Below are 23197 nucleotides of genomic sequence, written 5' to 3' on the forward strand. Positions count from 1 at the left end.
CAACATTCTATTTCTTCAGCATCATTAATTCCTGTGGTGTTCATAAGCCTAGCTCGGCCTTTAAGATGGAGACCAGCTTTCAGAAGCTGTGCTTAGCATGCATGAGAGTGATGCTCTTATTTCTATTGTAGCAAAAGATTTCCTTTTGCTTCCTGATAGATGGTTCTGGAACAAGGGGATTGGCTGATTGGAGGAGACCTTCAAGTCCTGGACCGGATTTACTGGAATGATGGTCTTGATCAATATCGTCTTACCCCTACGGAGCTCAAGCAGAAGTTTAAAGATATGAATGCTGGTAAGACGTTGACCTACTCATCTAGTATGAGAGAGATTATTTGGAGAGAAAGTGCCAGAAGTTTTTTCCTAATACTATCTCAGATGTATAGAACAGGATAAGAACCACAGGAATATGAGGTAATGCAATATATAAATAAAAGTGCAGTCAAGCCTGGCCTCTGCAGTTTGCTTTATTTTCCTACATTCTTAGAATTTGGCCTGACATTTTACATATGATGTGGAAGATGGATGTTAATAGTGAATTGGATGTTTATTATAAAACTCACATTAAAGCTAAATAGGACTGTAGAAAATACTTTATCAGAGCTGTGCCCACACAACATATGTTTGGTGTATTAGTCAGGGTTCTCTAGAGGAATAAAACTTATAGAATGAATCAGTCAGTATCTCTCTCTCTCTCTCTCTCTCTCTATCTATCTATCTATCTATCTATCTATCCATCCATCTATCTACCTATCTATCCATCCATCCATTCATCCATCCATCTACCTATCTAAAGAGAATTTGTAGGCATATAGGCCGTGGTCCAGCCGGCCAACAATGCTGTCTGCCAGTGGAAGGTCCAAGAACTCAGCAGTTGCCTCTACAGGGGTTTTAGTTAATTCTAGATCTAGGCAGGTTGGCAAACAGCAATATCCATCACTTGTGGTTTAACATCCAATGATTTCTGAGTGCTACATATAGTGGTAGGCTCAGTATAGCGTCATCTCCTGCTTTCAAACACACTGTGGCTCATTTCACAGGTAAGTAGTGACTGGTATTAGGCAGTAATGACCCACAATACCTTATATCCCTGTGAGATTTAGGGACCCCCATGAAAGTTGCTTCTGGCCATTGAACTCTAAAGGGAAGAGACAGCTTCTAGAAAAAATAAAGTCCTTCTTGACAGGAAACTGGATTATGATCAATAAACAAATAAACAAAGAAGCAGTTTTGCTGTCCTTTTCCCCCCATCTGGGTGATGTCAGTGAGGATACAGTATTTGGAGTTCTTTCAGTCCTTCTGTGTTCATGAGAATCCCAAACATGCGTTCAGTGCGGAGTTTCTGTCATCTGTCTCCAGACTTCATGCTTAAAGAGATATTACATGTCTGTATTATTTAAGACATTTCTAGTTAGGTTTTCTATTTATAATCAGCAGTAACAGTTAATTTCACAAATTCTTCTTCCCTCCCCTCCCCCTCCTTCTTTTTTTCTTTTTCTGGTGGTGAACAGAGATACATTGAGGACCTGTTGAGACCTCCTCCTTTGTTTTGTTTTGTTTTTTTGCCAAAATCTGAATTCATATCTTGAATCAATATTAGTCAGTATTGGCACTGCTGAGACATCTTATCAGGGAGTTATTGTTCATAATTAGAGACTTTGCTCTTCCATCTGTTCTGTGCTCTTTGTGAGCCAAACATTTTAAGTCATTTAGGGATCTTGTTGCATAAGGAGTGATTGCAAGTTTGTTTAAAGTAGCTGAGAGCCAGTTATTAGCCATACTTCAAACAGCAAAGATTTGTGGTGTTATTTTGTTTACTTTTCCATTTTAGACCAAGGCAAATAAGCAACAGACCAAGGGAGTTTACTTTGTAGTTCTTGTTTACTTCTCAGGAAGCCAGTAACAACCAGTCTACTGATGTGTTCAAGAGAGAGAAAGCAGGAATAGTCACTCATTTTGTCTTTAGTGTCTGCTCATACCTAATTTTGTCACCCTGCCATCTTAAGTATTTTCGTTATCTATAGATTGTTGTTCCGTGTCCATGGCAGCAACAGTTTGACTGTTGGAGGCCATTCGTCCCTGATTGAATTGAGACTTCTCTATTTCCTGCACTGCTAATTGGAAGGTGAACTGTTTCCTAATGGCAGGTTCCTGAACTCCAGATGATAGTCCAGAGAAAGGATTTCACTGACCCAACTAAGCCTACTAGTCCTCATTCTGCACAGAGCGTTGTGTCCTGCTAGCTACAAAGTGAAAACGTCACCCGATTTCTTTCAGGCTAGCATGGTGTTGCACAGTCCTGAGTCAGTCTGTGAGAGCTATGTTGAACTGCTGAATTACACACAGTTTTAAAAGAATGAGCAGGGATGTCGGCAGGATACTTTCAACAAAGTCGGGGGCAATATAGAAGTTTGGCGAGGCAGGAGCAGAGCGGCTGTGAAGTCAGTGTGCTTTCTTACGGCAGAGCCTTTAGCTAGAGGTGTTTCAATCAGAAACCAAATAAGAAGAATCTGTCCGGCAGGTTCTAGCCACAAGATAGACCTTTGGATAGGGTCTAAATTTATGTGAGCATGTAAGAAGAGATGGGCGTGGTTATGAAAACCCACATATAGTTCTGGGAATTGGGCTGGCAATATCAGGTAGGAGCCTTGTCTGTCCTTCTTTCCTTTCTTCTTCTTTTTTTTAAAAAAGATTTATTTATTTATTATATATAAGTACACTGTCACTGTCTTCGGACACACCAGAATATCACATCGGATCTCATTATAGATGGTTGTGAGCCACCATGTCATTGCTGGGATTTGAACTCAGGACCTCTGGAAGAACAGTCAGTGCTCCTAACCACTGAGCCACCTCTCCAGCCCCCTTTCTTATTTTTTAAGATGGTATCACTGTGTAGCTAGGTTGCCTATGGTGTTCTCCTGCCTCAGTCTCCTGGGTACTGAGACTCTAGGTATGAGCCCTGTGCTGAGCAGGGATTTGTGTTCTGATTCTAGTTGCTAAGACAATGCTGTGGGGTGACACTGTGAGATGCGGCTGAGTGTGTGGGGTGCCCTGTGAGGAGGTGTACAGATCATAGTTCTGTGAGAAGCTATGGGTGTGGTGCTATGGGCTTGGCTATGAGAGGACTCTGTGAGGAAGCCCAGTGAGGGGTGCTGTGGGCACGGTGTGGAGGCATTCCAGGTTGGCAAGGCACTTCGAGCTTTCTATCCTTGACCCAAGAGCTCAATACCTTTCCTCAGTAAGCCTGGGGGACCCTATCTATCCTGGCGAGACACCAGAGACAGAGATGCTGTGTGGAGAGTGAGCCACAGAGACAGTGAAAGCTTTCTAGCTCTCATGAGAATAACAGCTTGTTGACAAGCTTTGGGATTCCAGCAGCTGTAGATTTCTTGCTCATACTATAGTGTTGGGCTGTTGTACTGGTTTAGGGAACGAAAACAGGCTGACTTAGGGTTTCTATTCCTGCACAAAGCATCATGACCAAGAAGCAAGTTGGGGAGGAAAGGGTTTATTCAACTTACACTGCCCACATTGCTGTTCATCACCAAAGGAAGTCAGGACTGGAACTCAAGCAGGTCAGGAAGCAGGAGCTGATGCAGAGGCCATGGAGGGATGTCACTTACTGGCTTGCTTCCCTGGCTTGCTCAGCGTACTTCCTTTTAGAATCCAGGTCTACCAGCCCAGGGATGGCACCACCCACAATGGGCTGGGCCTTCTCCCCTTGGACACTAGTTGAGAAAATGCCTTACAGCTGGATCTCATGGAGGCATTTCCTCAACTGAGGCTCCTTTCTCTGTGATAACTCCAGCTTGTGTCAAGCAGAAACAAAACCAGCCAGTACACAGGCAATTCCTGTTCTTTGAGTTCTGGGATGGTTAAAGGGGCAGTTAGTAACTTTTGGGTAGGAAGAATAGCTGTCATTTGGAAACACTTTCCTGTTCATATTCTCATTCATTCATCCATCCATCCATCCATCCATCCATCCATCCATTCATTCATTCATTCATTCATTCAGTCACTCACTTGCCACTGGCTTACTGCCATTGTCTTTGGTCACACAGTTGGTACAAAGCCTGGTCCATGCACTAGATTCTGGCATGCCACTGGATGGGTTATCACATGACTTGTCCTACACACATCCAGGGGGTTGGCGCTCGACTTGTTTTTCACTATCAGGAAATGCTGACCTTTGTCCCTTACTTTCTAAGTAGTGAAAGAGATTTTGGGAAGGGCTTTCTCCACACTCTTCTTCCCCTCTCACTTGCTGGAAAGAAAGGGCTCCACCGAGTTGCCTCCTGACGTGGTGGAGAAGAGTCCAGGGTGCAGGGAGGGAGAACTTGTCATGAAGAATGGTCCTTTTACATAGCCGTGGAGTAGCAGGTTGAGAAAGCGCTGAGGAGTAGACTGAATGGGTTTGTGGTGAGACAGTAATTCTAAAGTGGGGAAACAGAATGTAGTGAATATTGAGGTGATTGCATGGTGCCTGTACCCAGTGAGATGGGAAGTCAGGCCTTAGAGCTATGGCTGAGATACCGCACAGTACAGCTGGTGGTGGGGTTGAGTCGCTAGTTCCTGAATGCTCTGTCGTAGGGCTTTGCACAGCCCAGCAGTGAGCCCTGCTGCTCCAGGTGTAAAGTGAGAAACCTGCGGTTAGACCCTTATGGCCCTGTACAGTCTGAGGTTTCACACATATTTGATGATGTAAAGTATGTGCACAAGAATGACTAGGAGACTAGGCAAAATCAAGCATTAAAACCCTGAAATAGTCTATTTACAGTTTCCCCTTCATGCTTTTTATTTTAAAGAGGGGCTAGGTAAAGGGGGCAGAGGTTAGGTCAGTGCCCTGTTGAGAAAACATTAAGGCTAGGAAGATGGTGGTGGGTGCTTGCATGCAGACAGAAAGCACGGTGCCTTCGGGATTCGGCAGGAAGTTCATGCTTGCTGTGTGGCAGAGTAGGAAGCAATGGGCTGGCTGCGTGAGTGTGGTCTAACAATTCTGTGCCGAGGTGAAGAAAGGGAGCCATGTTCTTTCCTTCCAGCATGGACTGTCCACACTGTCAGCACCCTTCTCTGCCAACTGAGCTGCCAGAGTAGAAACCTGATTACTTTCCCCAAGAGTTTGCTTTTTCCTTCTCTGACTGTGACTACATTTCGGTCTCCTGAGGACACAGATGGCCCACTGTTAACTTGGGGAGAGCTTGTCTGAACTTGAGTTTTCATCTGTTCAGACCTTCCCTGTCCCTGTCCACTCCTTTGTCAGACTGGGGAGGGAGAACAGTCAATCCCAACTCTGGCAGGGAGATGATGGGGCAAAAAGGAGGGCTGGACTATTCTGGACTGTTCTGGACTGTTCTGGACTGTTCTGGAGGTGAGATTAGGGGCTATGTGCCACGGCTATGGAAAAGGACTGAACATGGGAACAAGGAAGCAGGGATTGAATCTCAGATGATATTGAGACACCAGTAGGCAGACAAAGAGGCAGTCTGAGCCTAGGGTCAGGTTCTGCTCTGTTAACAGAAATGTACAAGTAGCTAATACAGAGCCCTGCCTAGTCCCTGTGGCACTTGGGACCTCACCGCAGTGTTCAGTGTATGTCCTGCCAGGTGAATTGGCTCTGGGAGAAACTCGGTTAAGAGAGTAGAGAGAATGGATGAGTTGGCAGAGTTTGGCTTATGTGGAAATTGTACAGCACTTTTATCTCTCATGTTTAGGTTCACTGCTTTCTGTACTCTGCCGTGTCAGCCTGGTATAGTGAGGTTGCTATAGTGTGGTTCTACAAAGTGTCACAGGTCACTTCATGCTGTATTCACAGCCCTTACTTGGTGCAGATATCTTTCCAAGGGGCGTTCAGACTATGATGTGATTGTCATGTGCCCTGTGTCCTCCATCTTTGATAAAAGGGATGATTTTATGTTCCCGGGACAACTCACCCCCTCTGGAAAGTAGGGATGCTACTACAACTTTTCATCGTAGCTGAAATTTTATTTATTTCTAACCATCCTATCTTATTCCACAAACTGTAGCTGAATCTGGCAGCTACAATGCTGTGGTACACAGCCAGGCTGACGGGTTCAGGTGTGGTCCCTGGGTGATTTTGCACTGTAGCGTTGGGTTGAGTGGTTGCAGCAGAGCCCCTTGGCTTGCAAAGCCCCAGATGCCATCAAGGCTTTCTAGGGGTCAGGTTTGCTTTCATGTGTGGGCAGCAGTGAGCTGCATAAGCGAGGGTTATGTAACTGAATTTAAAAGCAGTTCTGCTTCGGATCTTCCACATGCGCCTTCTCTTTTAAAGCATGTTGTTACTGGGAATTTAAAACATATGCAGAGATAACAGCGTAACAAGTCGCCGTGCTTCTGACCCAGCTTCAGCACTGCCGGCTGGGGTCACCGTCCTTTCATCTGTGCCACCACCAGCCCTCTCCGAACGCTCTCACCGTATTCTGAGTCAAACCTCAGTTCTCATGTCATCTCATCATAGGGCTCAGTGTGAGTCTCTCTGACAACGAAGTAAGTTCAGCTTAAAACTGTCAAATGATTAGTGTTCAAATCCTAGTAGTCTTTTTAAAACAGGTGACTCTTCAGTTCATTTGAAACACAGTAAACTCTAAAAATTGTGATTTGTTGATTTCTCTCCTTAGTTTTCTTCTGCTTTGCTTTTTAAAACCATTTTTATTATTTTTAAGTATGTATATTTTTATTAATTATTTTATTCATTTACATTTCAAGTGTTGAACCCTTTCCCAGTACTCCCTCCATAAGCTCCCCACGCTGTTCCCATCCCCTTCACTTCTAAGAGGGTGATTTTCCATCTACCCACTCCCACCTCACCCCTCTATCTTCTCCCCTGGGGTATCAAGCATCCACAGGACCAAGTGCCTCCTCTCCCACTGCAGCCAAGCAAGACAGTCCTTTGCTACATATGTAGCGGGAGCCACTGACTGACCCATGTATGCTCTTTGATTGATGGTTTAGTTCCTGGGAGCTCAGGGGGAGGGTCTGGTTGGTTAGTATTGTTGTTCTTCCTATGGGGTTGCAAGCTCCTTCAGCTCCTCCAGTCCTTCCCCTAATCCTTCCATAGGGTTCACTGACCTCAGTCCAGTGGTCAGCTATATCTGCATCTGCCTCCGTCAGCTGCTGGTAGAGCCTCTTAGAGGACAGCCATACCAGGCTCCTATCTACAAGCACATCTTGGCATCAGTAATGGTGTCAGGGTTTGGTGCCTGCCCATGGGATGGATCCCAAGTTGGGGCAGTCTCTGGATGGCCTTTCCTTCAGTCTATGTTCCATTTTTGTCCATGCATTTCCTTTAGACAGGAGCAATTCTGGGTCAAAAAAATTGAGATGGATGGGTGGCCCCATCTCTCAACTGGGGGCCATGTCTATTACTAGAGGTGGTCTCTTCAGGTTTCATCTCCCACTATTGGGCATTTCTGCTAAGGTCATCCCCATTGGGTTCTGGGAGCCTCTCACATCCCTGGTGTCTGGGACTTTCTAGAGGTTCCCCCTTCCCAAACCCCACATCACATATTTCTATTCATTCTCCCTGCTTTCTAGGCTTCTCTCCTGTCTTCCTCCCCCCATTCCTGACCCTACCCTACTTTTCCCTCCCCGTCTCCTCTCTTACACAGGTTCCTCCTTCCCTTTGCCTCCCATGATTATTTTGTTCCCCCTTCTAAGTGGAATTGAAGCATCCTTACTTGGGCCTTCCTTCTTGTTAAGCTTCATATGGTCTGTGAGTTGTATCATGGGTATTCTGAACTTTTAAATTTTAAAATAATTTAAAAGCTACAGAAATAGTCCAAGGCTAAAATATCCATGTATTTTAGTTCAGATTTCACATTATTAACATCCTCCTGTTTTGTTTTTTTGTTTTTACATCATCTTTGTCTTTAAAAGTGGTTTTCAGACACAAAGCCCTCAGTGTCCAACAAGTGAGGGTGGTCTTTACTTAGCCTACCTGCGCTGGGCTCATCAGCTCAGAAGGGTGCCAGTGACCCAGTACTCCTGGCTCTGAGTTTCACCCGAAGCATGCAGTTTTCCTTCCTAGTGGGGTCCTTAAAACTTAGTCTGGGTATGAGTGTTTTGTTGTTCATATGTCAGGACCTGTAAGCACCCCGCTGTCATACTTCTGCCTGCCTTTGAAAATTCTTTATGTGTTGGCAGTTGAGACCAGGGCCTTGCTATGCTAGGCAGGCACTGAGCCGCACCCACCCCTCAGGGCTACCTGCTAGTTTTAGCCTGCCTCAAATGCTGCCAAATGGTGGCACTCTGATTCTTGATCCTCTGGTCCTGCCTCTATAGATCCAGCTCACGCTGGTTAAAGAATACTCAGGAATAAAATGGAGTCTTTACTGAGAACATGCGGACTCTATTATCACTGTTCCCTAAACCGTATGGCATACTGCATGCCTGCAGCACTGGTGCACAGCACTGCTGTTTTGCTGTCCATTGGGAGTGACCTGAAGACAGTGTAAAGGATGCAGATGCATATGCTTATGTTACTTACAAATATGATGCCATGGTACATAAAGAACTATAGCTTTCCTGCGGTTTGGTACTCATGTGGCATCTTGGAATCAGTTCTCCCTTTATCTCAGGGGCTGATGACTCTCTCTCTCTCTCTCTCTCTCTCTCTCTCTCTCTCTCTCTCTCTCTCTCTCTCCCTCCCTCCCTCCCTCCCTCTCCCTCTCCCTCTCCCTCTCTCTCTCTCCCTCTCCCTCTCTCTCTCTCTCTCTCTCTCTCTCTCCCTCTCTCTCTCTCTCTCTCTCTGTATATCTTGCTTTCTCACTCTCGATCTCTCAGTCCTACACTCTTATATATCTATTTCTGTATCTGTGTTGCTATAGTGATAAGCCATAGAGATACTCTGCTCCTTTTCATTCTAGTCCATATCATGTAATCTATTTAGTCCTTTTTTGTTTAGTATTTAGGTCTTCCTTCTATGGTGAAAACCTTTGTCAGTCCCTCACTGTATAGTGGCTAATCTACACTGTGTCCTTGTATGTTAAATTGTCCAGGCAAACAGGCTGCCTTCTCAGCCATGGTTGCCTCTAAGCATCAGCTAGGCTACGTTACCTAAATGCTGAAGACTTCTGGCCAGTCCCCAGTGTAGTAACTCAGGCCAGTCTAAGAGTACAGGTCTCTTGTGCTTCAGAGCCTCTTATGCAAATGGAGCAGAGGAAGGCCAAGGAAGAGCAGCCAGAAAAGAACACTCAATGGTGAGAGTCAGGCTAGAGCCATGTCCAAGCAGTAAATCCCTAACTGAAGAGGGGATGCTTGTGCAGTACTCTAAAGGCCTAAGTATAACCAAGTTAGGAAGTAAAAAATGGTTCTTGATCTAAGGTGAGTTCTGAAGTTCTGAGATGTTTGGATCTTGCATGTCTCCATGTAAAAATAGGATTTCAAACAAACTCCAAAAGATGAAAGCAGTGATCAGTTCTGGGCCCTACTCCACGTGGAAGCTGAGCAATATTAAGTGCTCAGATGCTTCTATCAAGACTTTTCTGTACCTTGTACCCAATGATGCACTGCATCTCTTTTGGGGATAGGGAAAAAAAGCCTGCTGATGTTTGAAAGGTAATTTGAGATTGCCTAAGGATAATGATAATATTCCAAACATTAAATATTAAAGGATATGTGAAGAGGAGACCCTCCCAGATCTTTGCCATTTGTGACAGTTTTCTGTGCGTCTTCATGGCTATAGAGGGATCAGAACTGGAAGTAGATTGAAGATCCACTGTGAGAGGTGGGACGAAAATGACCTGCATTTGGTTCCCAGCACCCAGCTCTTGCAGCTTACAACTGTCTGTAACTCTAGCTCCAGGGGGATCCTACACCTCTGGTCTCCAAGAGTAGAAAAAAACCTCATGTGTATATACCCTCCACAGACATACATGACTACACATAATTAAAATAATAATAAGTAATTATTTTAATAATTAGGAAAATTTTTATTGTTTTTAATAAAAGCAAAAGTAAATAAAAGTTAAAAAATACTGGGTGTCTGAGTCATCATGACGGGGCGATGTGGCAGGTATTTGGAGAACGGAAAGCACAGAGCTTGTATGCCAGGATGCTTTTCCTGTGAAATTACTCTATATCCCAAAGAACCCTGGCTTCTGAATAGAGGTCTCGGTAGTCAAGCATGGAGGGGTGAACCCAGGATCGTGAGCAGACAGTGGCTGGTCACTTCTGTTAATCTTGTAGAATAATAGCAGTGGTCCTCACAAGAGATTGCTGCTGTGTTGCAACCCTGAGTCCAGAGTCAGATGACAACAGAGTGGCTCTGTTCTCAGAGTAATCTGCATAACTTTGGGTCGCTCTCTTCAGATTCTGTGTCTTTTTATAAAGCTCTTGAATTTGAGTAGCCTGACTCAGGTTTTTGGAGGATTTGATGGGTCATTTGACACACTGGCCTTGAATTTACATTTGTTGAAAGCAGGTAAATATCAGGACTGAAAGTTGTCATTTCCCCTGAATGCAGAAGTAACTGTCCTGAGTCTGTGGCTCGGGTATCACACGTCCTCTGGTGAGCAAGGGCTTTTAGTACTGATAGTACTTATAGTAGCAGGGTGTGTCTTGGAATAAGCTGTCACCAGTCCATGGCTTTACCAATCGTGATTCCGAGCTTGTGTGTTTGCTACCTGTGAACATCGACCAGGAAAGACTGGCTTGTCCCGTGGGATGCTGGAAGTCCTAACTCTGGAAATTCTCTTTTCAGATGCTGTCTTTGCGTTTCAGTTGCGCAACCCAGTGCACAATGGACATGCTCTCTTAATGCAGGACACCCACAAGCAGCTCCTAGAGAGGGGCTATCGGCGCCCTGTCCTCCTCCTCCATCCTCTTGGTGGCTGGACGAAGGATGATGATGTCCCTTTGATGTGGCGTATGAAGCAGCATGCTGCAGTGCTGGAGGAGGGCATCCTAAATCCTGAAACAACAGTGGTGGCCATTTTCCCATCTCCTATGATGTATGCTGGGCCAACTGAGGTAGGCTGCTTTTCCCATCAGTGTAGTACTAAAGCCATTCTTGTGAACACTGTATTATCACCAGCTGACCTACTGACTGTTCCTCGATGCCTAGATGTGTTCCAAACATTCGGCATTGCTGAGCATTCATTCTCCTGCTGTTGGGAAGGTCCTCTAGCTGCGGCTATGAGGAAGATACAGAAGCTAGAACAGTGTAGCAGCATAAGGTTGTTTTGTGTCCACCAGCCCATGTGAGACCTTTAAGGGAAAGGGAAGACATAAGGGTCCTGTTCTTGAGGGAAATACCAGGACCCTGGTCCCTTCCTCTTCCTCTGTCAGGACACAGTGCAAACACTGTTCTGCCATTCAACCCCACCATGATATGCTATTTTACCACAGGCCCAGAAGCAATAAGACCAACCAGTTATGTACTGAAGCACTCAAACCATGAGCAAAATAAGCCTCTTCTGTTTATGAGTTAATTAGTTCAGGTATTTATTACAGTGAAAACATCTGGCTTGTACCCTGTCCATGTATTCATCTGAATGTGAAATGCATTCAATGTTTTAGAGATATATCCATCAGGACACTAAATTCTTGAAAGGTTTACTTTTACCTTTGTGTCTTGTGAGGTTGTGTGGTGCATATGAGCACAGGCACCTGTGGGAGAGGACAGAGGCATTGGATCTGAAGGACGGGCAGGAGTCAGCCACCCAACCTGGGTGCTGGGAACTGAACTTGGAACTTTAACTCTTCTGGAAGAGCAGTACCAGATCCAAACTCCTGAGCCTTCTCTCTAGCTCCCAGGAGACAGTCTTCATTTGGAGCGTGACTAAATCAGGAAGTGAATTTGCTTCCTGATATAGGGGCAGGGTTTTAGAATTCTGCCTGTGCTCAAATAGAATGAGATCTTTCTGTATCCTTACATAAGGAAGTTGAAAATTATGTCTCAGTTTCCAGGTAGAGTAGAGAAGTAGACTTTCAAAATATGTTTACTGAATGAGTTAACAAATCATCTGCCTGACCTCAGAAGTGGTGGGTGCAAACCTCCCAGTCAGCCTTTTGTGTTTTCAAGATAAAAATGGACTGCACATTATCACTGCACTTAGATTTATCTGAGAGGCAAACTCATTTTTAAAAAGATCTAAGTACTTTAGTGATACAAACTCCCTCAAACATTTAAAAAGATAGTCCAAGACATTTGACTATTTGGGATGGAGCCTAAGAATCTTTATTGGAGTTTAGTTTATGGGGTTGAATTCTCGGTTACCACTTCACACACAAAAAGCGGACAAACAAGACAGCGGGCTAGATGAAAACAGTTGGCTCTTCTTTGGGGTTCATGTTCCCTGATGCTTTGAAAGGCTGTGTGTGGTAATCATCCCACGTTGCTCCTCCTTCTGCTGGAGTAAGGTGTTGGGTAGAGTTGGCCCTCAGTGGCCCTGGGCGTTTGCCATATATTCCCATGACGTCTGTTTAGTTCTTGCATTTCCCACATTGAATAGTAGTTCCTCTAGCTGGGCCTCCTCTAGAGGTGGGACCTGGGAGAATTGACTAAAGTTTCATGCAATGACCAGCTTTTCTCAGACCCCAGAATATTTGTACTCTGAGGGTTATGAAAGGTCATGAAGGTCAAGCTGCGTACAATCACAAGGGCGAGCTGTGCATGGCAAGAACAGGCTTTTCCAGAGAGGCATATGAAGGACATTTTAAACATTTAATTGGATAACAAGAAGAAATACTGAATAACCTGAAGTAAACTCACTCCTATCCACTATACCTGGGAGGTGCAGGAAACACATTCTAAGAGCAATCTTGTGTTTGGAAGAAACTGAGGTCAACAGACATCTGTGGAGTCTCACAGAATTCTCTTTACTGGATTCCATTCTGGACCATGGTCCAACAGTACTGATGACATGAGCCTCATCATTTTAAGTTAGGCATTTGGTCTGAGGTTGTCTAGAATGGTACGGTGTTGTGTAGTGCATGGGTGACCCAAATGAGGTTAGGGGAGTGGGCTGGCTAGTCAACCTGACACAAGTTGTCATTTGGGAAGAGGGAACCTTGATTAATAAAATTACCTCTACCAGGTTAGCATGTGGACAATCTTGTGGGGCGTTTTCTAGATTGATATGGAAGGGCCTACTTCACTCTGTGTTGGTCCTGTGTGTAATAAGAAAGCAGGAGCAAGTCCCAGTAAGGCCTCTGCATCAGTTCCTGTTTCCAGGTTACTGCCATGAGTTCTTGGCCTAACTTCCCTGAATGATGGACTGCTGGCTGTGTGAACTGTGAACCCACACCTTCCCAAGGAGCCTGGTGTTATCACAGCAGTAGAAACCATGACGATGATAGGCAGCGGTAGGTGTGTGAGCAATGACTGCACTAAATTCCAGCTAAGAAAATGAGCCTTCTCTTTGGGGACTTGTCTTGTTCTCTTTGTGATTCTTACGCTCTGTGTGATGGTGGCGTTGGTGAGACTTTATTCAGTAAGTTAATTCAAAATGCTTAAAAGAACCCAAGGATGGGAGGGTTTATAATGAAGTGGGCTGTGATAGCAAACAGAAGATCCTTTCTTGAGTTAGGGTTTTGGGAGCTTGGTCCCGTGTATCCCAGGCTGGCCTTAAACACAATGTATATAAAGCCGACTTTGAGCTCCTGGTTTCCTGCCAATATCTTCAGTGCTGTGGGATTGCAAGCCTGCTACCCCATGCCCAGCTTTCGGCTGGGAAGATCCTTATGCCGTATATTCTGTCAGTTGTGCTTCTGCAGGAAGCTTCAGAAGTGAGAGTGGGGGCTGACTGGAGAGATGTCTTGAAGGTGTGTTTGGATCCCAGCACCTATTCAAAAGAATGGGCACGGGATGACTGTTCATGTGCTAATAACCTAGGCACCATGGAGGGTGGAGACAGGAGGATTGCTGTAGCTTGCTAGATGCCAGCCTAGCTCTAGATTCAGTATGTTGTCATAAGGGAATAGGGTAGAGAGTGCCCATGGTTTTCACCCTTCCCGTACAACAGGCAAATACACAGCCCCTCCCACAGGCACACAGACATGTCGACACAGAGATGTAGTGGGTTGGCCTGATGCTGCTTGTATTCTAACGTAAAATACTGGTTCCTCAAGATGTGCATGCCCCCAGTGAGTAGATCCTCACGTACTCAAAGTGATGCCGTGTGAACCGTCTCCCCAGTTTAACTGGTCAGTAAAAGGCTAGAGCCTGTGACTGCACCATGGAGTGGGTAAGGTGGGACTGGAGGTTCAAGTGAGCGGGTTGCAGGAGGAGAGGGAGAGAAGAGGATAAAGGAGGAAGAGGCCACCATGGACCAGAGCTTCACGACAAGTAACAAGGAACCTGTAGCTGGGGAATAAGTCCTAGATCTGACCAGTCTAGGCTAATGGCTTTACATAAAATACCTGGATTGTGTGTCTTTTATATGGGCTCGTTAGGATAGTCTCAAACACACACACACACAGAACAATGACGATACCTAAGGTTTTCCTGTTTGCAAGGCAGTGTTGAGTAGTTGGTGGTGAATTCATCCTGGGTTCCTGGCTGAGGCATTCTTTACAAAGAGATTAGCATAAGGAGAGCACACACATTTACCAAATTCAAGTCTTCCATGATATAAGAGCCTTTATAAATAAAGATCCGAGGAAGGCTGGGTATCGTCTGCCTGAACCTGATGAAGGGTGGGCAGCTGTGCAGGTCGAGTGGAAGAAGGAGATATGACTGGCTACTGCTAGGCCTGGGGACTCAGAACGGCCTGCTGTTTATGTTCCCTGTCCCCTTCTCCTTAGAGAAAGAAGCATTTCTTTTCTCTATGTCCAGAGAGCCTTATGGCCAACTTGAGGGCAGGTCATATGGACTTACAGCTGTCTTTGGAGAAGAAGGAAGGACAGAAGTATAGCCTTCTTGTTTCTCATGCTTTCAGGTGCTGAGGTTTTTCGATAGCCTGTCTTGAACTGGCTCTGGCAGGACCTGCCCTGGCCTCTTACGGGCTGTGGTCACTGCCCACAAGAACAAGTCTTGTGAACATATGATGATGCAGGGGTCTTCTGAGGGCTGCAGCCTGAGTTTGAACCAGTTTGACACCAGCTTCCTTTGTAATCTGTTAGCCATCTGAGCTGTATGTATGTGCACGTGAGTGCTTGTTTGAAGGATGTACAGTGGGATTAAGTATCCTGTTCTGTGTATTTTCTAACTTGTCTTATTTTAACTTCATCTTGAACTATACATAGGAAAAAGGGACACATATTGTAGGTGTTCATTTATGCTAAATTTTGTAGAGCAAGCATAGCCATACCCCCAGCACCCAGAAGCTCTCGTTCCTCCTCCTGCTGAGTCTTACGTGTCCCTCTCACAGCAGTCACTGTCCCCCTCTTCAAGTGAGGGTCCTGGTCCCTCATGTCTAAGGTTGTGTGCACTGGATACCAAGTGTTGAGTGAGAAGAGTCCAGGAGATCCTTGAGAGCCCTTGCCGTCACACTTGAGGAAAGAGAAAAAAGGAGGTGGTGGGGCACAGGGCACAGGGAGAAGTTGTGCTGTAGTTCATTCAGTCTCTGGTGTTAAGTACATTAACTAACTCGACTCTTGAGCCACTGCTCTAGGTGAGGGTAACCATGGAGGTAGTTTGCATAGCTTGCTCAGAATCACACAGTGGTGAGTGATGGAGTGTTGGAATCTCTGTACCCTGGACGGTTCTGGGAGATGCTTCAGAGACACCCCGAGTTGCAAAAAAAACAGGCATCATAGCCATATTGACTAGACATTGACTGCCAAGGAAGGTGCCTCCTTTGGCCCTGCTGCTCTCTACAGCAGGGTTGTTTCTGAAGAGAGCTGGCAGCTGTGGGGTACTTGTTGGCTGCCCTCTCAGGACCAAATGCTTATCTCACCTTCCTGAAGTGACCCGGGCTGCCCTAGCGATGAGGCCAGCCTTGTTGTTACACCTGTCCAGCTAGATTCTGACGTCATGGCCTCTGATACGTGGCTTTTCTCACTTTGCTTACCCTGGTTCACTACAGTCAGTGGTAGACTGCTCACTCTCAGTATGTGGTGTGTGACTTCCCATAACACGGTTGAATGTTATTTGGGCTGTGTTCCATCTGATTTTTTTTTTTCTTTGCTGTGAACAGTGCTGGTGAGGATTTCTGTACCTGCCTTATGTGAATCTCTATCGGTTACTGTTGAGTAGAATGGCTGGATGGGGATGTGTGTTTATCTGGTCTTAGGAGAGGTCTCCAGTCCTTTCTAATGGAGATGTGTCAATTCAGAACGCACAGCATTGCGTATCCTCACCAGCTCTAGATTGCCTTGCAGGTTAACCACTGTGGCTTTAGTCATATTCTCCTTAATACTGCTGTTTCTTAACTTACCTTAAGGATCTTCATGTTGGATCAATTTCACTAAAGAAGGAATAGAGATTGATTATAAACGACTGTAGTTCTAGGTAGTGATTAAAAAAGTAAAATGTTATATCATAGCCCACTGAAAATTTTGTTATATGTACAGGTGTCTTACCTGCATGTGTGTATCACATACATGTGTATCACATGTATGCTTGAGGTTTATGGAGGCCAGAAAAGGGTGTCAGAGCCTTTGGAACTGGAGTAACCTGTGATTGTGAGTTAGCCTGGGTCCTATAGAAGAGCAACCCATGATCTTAAACATGGAGCCATCTCTCCAGCCTCTAGTAGCTGGTTTCTATTGAGCTCTCACTATATTTGCCAGATGGTTTGCATATGTTAACTTAGTCTCCTAACACTAGGAGAGCAGGTGCTGCTCTTACTCTCTGTTTACAGAGGAGTTGGTAGTAGAGGTTAAACGGTTGCTCTAAGTCAGGTAGTAAGTGATGAAGATGGAATTTTTTCACCCTAGCCGTCTGTTCTCAAAGCCATGCATCTCGGTTCCAGTCTCTGGTATTGTTTAACATTACTGTAGTTGAAAACCGCAACTGGGTATGTTTTGGAAGCAGACTGGAAGTACACTCATAGAAGTTCTAAAGTAATGAGTTGACATGGGTCTGGCTGATGTTTCTTAGAGGTGGGGTTTCCTATGGAATAGCTTTTGTATCTGCTCCTCACAGTCCAGAGAGATTGTTTGTGCTTTCTCTGTATAGTATGTATTCTTATGCTTTTCATTATTGGGATAGCATCCTCATATTATCAAAGAGATATTCCTGTAAGTTTTGGTTCGTTTTTAGACAGCATCTCACTATGCAGCCTTAGGTTGGGACCCCTGTGTTGCTATGACATCCAGGCTGGTCTTGAACCCAGAGATCTGCCTGTCTTTGCTTCCACAGTGCTGGGATCAAAGGTGTGTGCCACCATACCTGGCCCTTCTGTGTTTGTGTTACTGGTTTTATTAGGAGTAAATAGGGTAACTGTGAATCATATATCTCACTGTCTGGCTGATACCAATATATAAAAGTATGTATTATTGGCCTGCAGCTCTGTATTATTAAGAGTAATTATTATTTTTTTTTTGTGGGCTTTCACCATCCCTATCTTGACTCTATTTAAAAGCTATGTCTGTATCTCTTAAGGGTACTTCAAAAATTTGTGTAAAAATCTTAGACCTTGGAATATGGCAGAGAGCCTGGGATGACTTTCCATTCATAGGCGTTGTGTCAGAACATAGACCTTGGCCTGATTTGGAATGTCCTTGGTATCTAACTTTAGAATGTTAGTAAAATAAAGGAAGTAGAAATAGCATCTTTCAGTGTCGTATGAGTCACACACTGAACTGTTGCTCTGCGTGCGTTATATAGCCTACGGGTTTTATTCCCATTTTGCCATTGAGACTTCCAAAGCTCAGAGGGTGTGTAACTCAGCTGAAGTGTGTCAGAGAAACCCAGAGCTGAGGCAGTGAAGTCAAATTGTATCCAGAAACTATTGCAGAAGCACAAAAGCCTCAGTGTAGAACCAAACCCCAGTCGAATACAGCTCTCCCATTGGGGATTTATGGATGCGGAGCACGGTGCAGGCCAGCAGACAAATTACTGAGAAGAAACATGGGAGTGAATGAGGAGCAAGTGAGGTTAGCAGACCTGCGCAGGTCAGGACACACAGATGCCACTTTGTATGGATGGAGGACCAAGAAAGTGAGCAGGCATGGCGTGTGTAATGAACAGTGTTTTTCCTATTCAGCTGGACACTGAAGACCAAGGTTAGCATGTTCAAGGGCAGCTGGCCAGAGTAAGGCCAACTTTCAATCCAGAAAGGCATATGGCTGATGCCCACCTGACTCAATGGCCTGCCCCTTGGGCCTCATGCTCTTTGTACAAGAGCATGCTGCTACCAGAGGTCTCAAAGCAGCCCTCCTCCTGACAGGGTTGGGAGGATACAGAAGTTGGGCTCTGTGGTGCATATTCAGCTCTTGTTATTCTGGGCACCTTGCCCTTGAATCTGCCCCCAGGTCTCTTCCTGAGTGTGAACAGTGATTAGAGATGTGTGACTGAGTCAGGATGCTCCAGGTTCCATTCCTGAGCAAGGGGCAGTTTTTAACTTCTCAGCCTTGGAATAAACTAGAAGTTACAGCAATTGTTTTAATATTTTAAGTAGTTCAGTGTTTTAGTGCTTAGGACCTGGCATGATTTAGGAGGCTTATGAACCGCCCATTCTTCTTGCTGTCTTCTCTCCCCATCTTTTTGAAGTAGGGTTTAGCTGTGTAGCCCAGGCTACTCTAACTCACTGTGTAGCCCAGGCTGTACAGGCCTTTCCCCTGCCTCCAGGTGCTGGGATTAAAAGAGCTGCCATGCCTGGTTCCTGGTGGTGCTTCACTCCTATGCTCGGTGGTTCATTTCAGCCCTAAATGAAGACTTTTCTTATAATAATAATAAAAAAACTCATTTTTCTAGTTTTTCCAGTGACATCAGAAACAAGGCTGCCAGTAAGACATATTTGCCAAATTGTTACAATAAAATACAAGCAGTGACTCTTCTTTAATGGTCTTCTGGGTTATGTAGAGGGAATTGTTGGTACAGATTTGTTCCCTTAGCACAGATGCACTTCAGAACAACGAGCAGCTGCTGAGGCTGCGTGGTTATCCACAGGATGTTCCTCATTCTGGGTATAAAAATGAATGCTGTGGTTCTGAAATCCCATCCTACAAATGGAGTGGGAGCCACGAATGTATAATCTCATCTATATGAGTATCTGGTTGGCAAATTGAAAGTCAGTTTTTTTTTCTTGTCATTAAATACTACATTTCTCTCCTAAAGAATAATTTTGCTTTCTAAGATCTGTTATGTGACAGTGTCCAGAGAGAGAGAGAGAGAGAGAGAGAGAGAGAGAGAGAGAGAGAGAGAGAGAGAGATGGACTTGAGAATATGTAACTAGCAGCCATATTACCATTTAGGGTTTTGCCTTGGGGCGGGAGTGGAATACATGTTGGAGGCGGGGACATCTTTCAGGAAAGTTATTCTTTACTTGTTAAATGACTCTGTGTTAGAAACAAATTCCATGTAAGTGAGCAGAAACATGTAAACAAGGGCAGTTGGAACACACTGCTGTGTGGATTCTTACATATTTCCCTAATTAGATAATATTTTACACCAGTATCTGTCAGCTAGACCTGAACCTGCCCTATGACTCCTTCAAAAGGCCCCCACATCCTTACTTCTGTCTAAAGCTTAACCTCCACCCTGATTTGTAGCCTTGCAGATTGGAGTTTGAGCTCTGTGAATAGATTTTTATGTGTATGTAGAATCTTACACATGGATATAAGCACATCCACATATCTCATAGGCAAATAATCCATAAATATATGCACATACATATTCATGCCCAGTTATGCTTGGGGGCCTGATTTTAATTCTTTCTCCTGAAGAAGATACAGTAAACTCATTGGGATTTGCTACTGTTCGGATGACATTAGACGTATGTGGTGCCGCTCAGTGGAACAGCTGATACAGCCACACATGTCTTTATTATCTACGGTTTCTCAACACAGTCATCAAGCAATTATCTAATATGCAGGCGTCTATTCCAGGTCCAGTGGCACTGCAGGGCACGGATGGTGGCAGGAGCCAATTTCTATATTGTTGGACGAGACCCTGCCGGCATGCCTCATCCGGAGACAGGGAAGGACCTCTATGAGCCAACCCATGGTGCCAAAGTGCTGACGATGGCCCCTGGCCTGATCACCTTGGAAATCGTTCCCTTCCGAGTTGCAGCGTACAACAAGAAAAAGAAGCGGATGGACTACTATGACTCCGAGCAGTAAGTTTGACCCTTCCCTGACCGGTAGAAGCTTTGCTGCCCGAGCTGTTGCTAGGGTTCAGCACATTGTCTGGTCTTCTATAACTTCTGATGGGGGGCTTTGTTGGAGCCATCTCAGGGAAAGTTAGATTATGGAAACTCACTCTTGTTGGCCTAGAGTTAGAGATGAAAGTAAACATTGGTTGAAGATGGGTGTGATAGTGCACACTTTCTCATCTAAGCATTTGGGAGGCAGAGGCAGCTCTAGGAAATTTGAATTTGAGGCCAGCCTGTTATACATAGGGAGTTCCAGGTCAAGCAAGCAAGCAAACCAGCAGCCCCCTCCCCACTCCCACCCCTTCACATACATATCTGCACATTGGATCTAGTTTCAGTAAATCTAATTTCATAGTTGGTACTTTGGGTTTTTTTTTTTTTTTTTTTTTTTTTTGTGTGTGTGTGGTCCTTAGGGGCATGTTCATATTTATATGTTTGTGTCATTTCTAGCAACTTGATTACGTAAGTGGAGTGCCAGGCCTTGGAGCAGAGGCTGGTAGTCCCAGCTTATCAGAGGATGAGGCAGTAGGATCACTAGGAAAGGCCGGGAGATCCTGACTTAGACTAAAAAGTAGAAGGACTGGGGTATAGTTCAGTGTAGTTTCTTAGCACACATAGGGTCTTGGTTTAGTCTTTAGTATGGCAAATATGTATATTCATACCTATGTATGTATGTATATACATACGTGCATCATGGTAATATTAAATATGTGTCTATTTTTTTGGATGGTATCTGTGTAAGCTTAAAGTAGCCTTGTAAAGCTAAGTTACAGGGTCTAGTCCTGTCTTAGCTACATGACCTGAATTCTAAGTCTTTTCCCCCCTGTATTTCCTGGGATACTTGGTCAGATGGAATGGGAGCAGGGGACAAGGTACTTCTTCCTACACCTTTTTATAGTTCTTCCACATGATCTTGACACAAAGCTATTTACTCTAGACAGGGTCTCACTCCATAGCCCCAGCTGGCCTGAAACTCACTGTGTAGATCAGGCAGGCCTGGATGCAGGATCCGTCTGCCTGTGCCTCCTGAGTGCTGGGTGTAAAGGTGTACCATCAGCTGATGTTTGTATGTAATGGACACATGAGATCTTGTTGACCACCTCTCAGTTTACCTTTTTAGTAAAAGTGACAATTCAGAGTCAACAAGCAAAACTAGTAGATCACATAGGATATTATCAGCTTGAATTTGTGTCTTACCAATTTTAGCTGCACTGACAGCACACACTGAAAGTTGACACTGGCTTAGTCACATCTATTCTGAGCATTAGCATCCCTTCCCATGGGTTTTTACATGGACTTCATGTTTAGGAATAACGTGGACCCTGAACCAATATCCTTATTTAATGTGACCCACTTTAACACAGAGGGAACAGGAAAGGAAAAAGAAATTTTTCACATAATTAGAACAACACTCTCTTGTTTCTAAAAGGCATATAAGCACACACTTCTAATCCCAGCACTTGGAAGGGAGAGGCAGGAGGCCTAGTGGTTCAGGGTCATCCTTACCATATAGAGAATTGGAGACCAGCCTGGGCTACGTGGAACCCTGTCTCAAAAATTAAACATACTTAAGTAGTAAATAAAGTAAATGAATTAGCATTTAAAAATAAGTAGAAAGTGGGCCAGTGAAGTGGCTCAACAGGTAAAGTTGCTTGCTGCCAAGTCTGCAGATCTGAGTTCAATCCCTGGAATGCATGTAATGGAACGAGAGAATGGACTCATTCAAGTTTTTCTGTGACTTCTACATGCATGTGATGACATGAGTTCACACACACAGACACACACACACACACACAATATAATTTAAAAAGCTAAGGTGAAGGAATGTAGAGCTTACTTTCTTTGGGTTCACCAGTGACTTGGGTTGACGCTGTCATTGCCACTGGAGATGGGAAGATGGTGTGTGTAGAGACAGTGCCCCTTCCGAGATAGATGCACTGTTGCTGAAATTCAAGAATGCCCAAGACCATGCAGACTAAAGATGTTCAACTAGAAACACAAGGAAGGATAGATGGATTTGTCATGGCTACCAGTGGCCTGTGTGTGGAAGTCAGAGAGGGGTCTGGGCTTGCCTGTGTTTGCTGAAGACCTCAATTGGGTGCAGAGTCCGCCATACTCTGAAGAATTTCCAGTTGACATCATGGTTTTACTGTTCGCAAAAGAATTGTGTTCCTAACCACGCGGGCTTGTTTTTTAACCTTAAAGATGTATGTGTGTCTGTGTATATATATGTATTTGTATATGGACATATATGTATGTATGAAATTCCAAGGAGAGAGTATTAAAGAGGATATTATCAATTACAATAAAAACTGCATTACCTCAAAAGGCAATGGAAATTTAAGTAGAAATGACAAAGGAAAGTGAAAGCAGTTTGGGCTTAGCCCTTCCCTTTTGTGGTGACATTTATGTAAAGCACCATCAGAGAGCCCGGCTTGGTCTGTAGGGAGACCTGTCTCAGTAGCCCTTTTGAAGTCTCCCTCAATCTCCTGAAGGAGAAGGGCCTTCCTGCAGACCTATATGTAAGCCATGTGGTGCCAGAGACAGGGTGGGGTATGGAACTTTTTGCTTTTGACCCCCAAGCTCAGTTTGTCTAGTTTGTGTACAGTATTCCAGAACTTCATTTTCTGAGAACTGTGGTGAACTTTGCTTAGTGGGTTATGTAGTGACAAGGGCCAGCAAGGAGACAGAAACAAAGCCTTGTTACCAATCTATACGCTTTAACTTAGAGTAGTTTCCATGTTGTAGCATTCAGAAAACTGAGCAAGGGCCTGAGGAGACAGTTCATGGGTGGAGGCGCTTGCTGTGCAAACAGGAAGAGCAGCATTTAATTTCCGGTGCCCAGGTGGAAAGCCGGTGTGGTGGGGCTGACGTTTTCACAGCAGGCACTGCTCTTGCAGAGGACTCTCTTTGGTTCTTAGCACCACAGCAGGTGGCTTCTAACCATCTATTACTCCAGCTTCAAGTGAGATCTG

The 23197-nt window shown here is 44.7% G+C and overlaps 1 protein-coding gene across 1 annotated transcript in view; it reads left to right on the forward strand.

Moving 5' to 3' along the window:
• Positions 1-23197, forward strand: part of PAPSS1 (3'-phosphoadenosine 5'-phosphosulfate synthase 1) — a 72888-nt gene that overhangs the window by 38516 nt on the left and 11175 nt on the right. Inside the window, exons 9-11 of the mRNA XM_080916435.1 lie at positions 160-295; positions 10721-10989; positions 19957-20186. Of these exons, the coding sequence (XP_080772561.1) occupies positions 160-295; positions 10721-10989; positions 19957-20186 (635 nt within the window). The remainder of the gene's footprint in view (positions 1-159; positions 296-10720; positions 10990-19956; positions 20187-23197) is intronic.

The sequence above is a fragment of the Micromys minutus genome, assembly GCF_963924665.1.
Source record: "Micromys minutus genome assembly, chromosome: 4".
Lineage (NCBI taxonomy): Eukaryota > Metazoa > Chordata > Mammalia > Rodentia > Muridae > Micromys > Micromys minutus.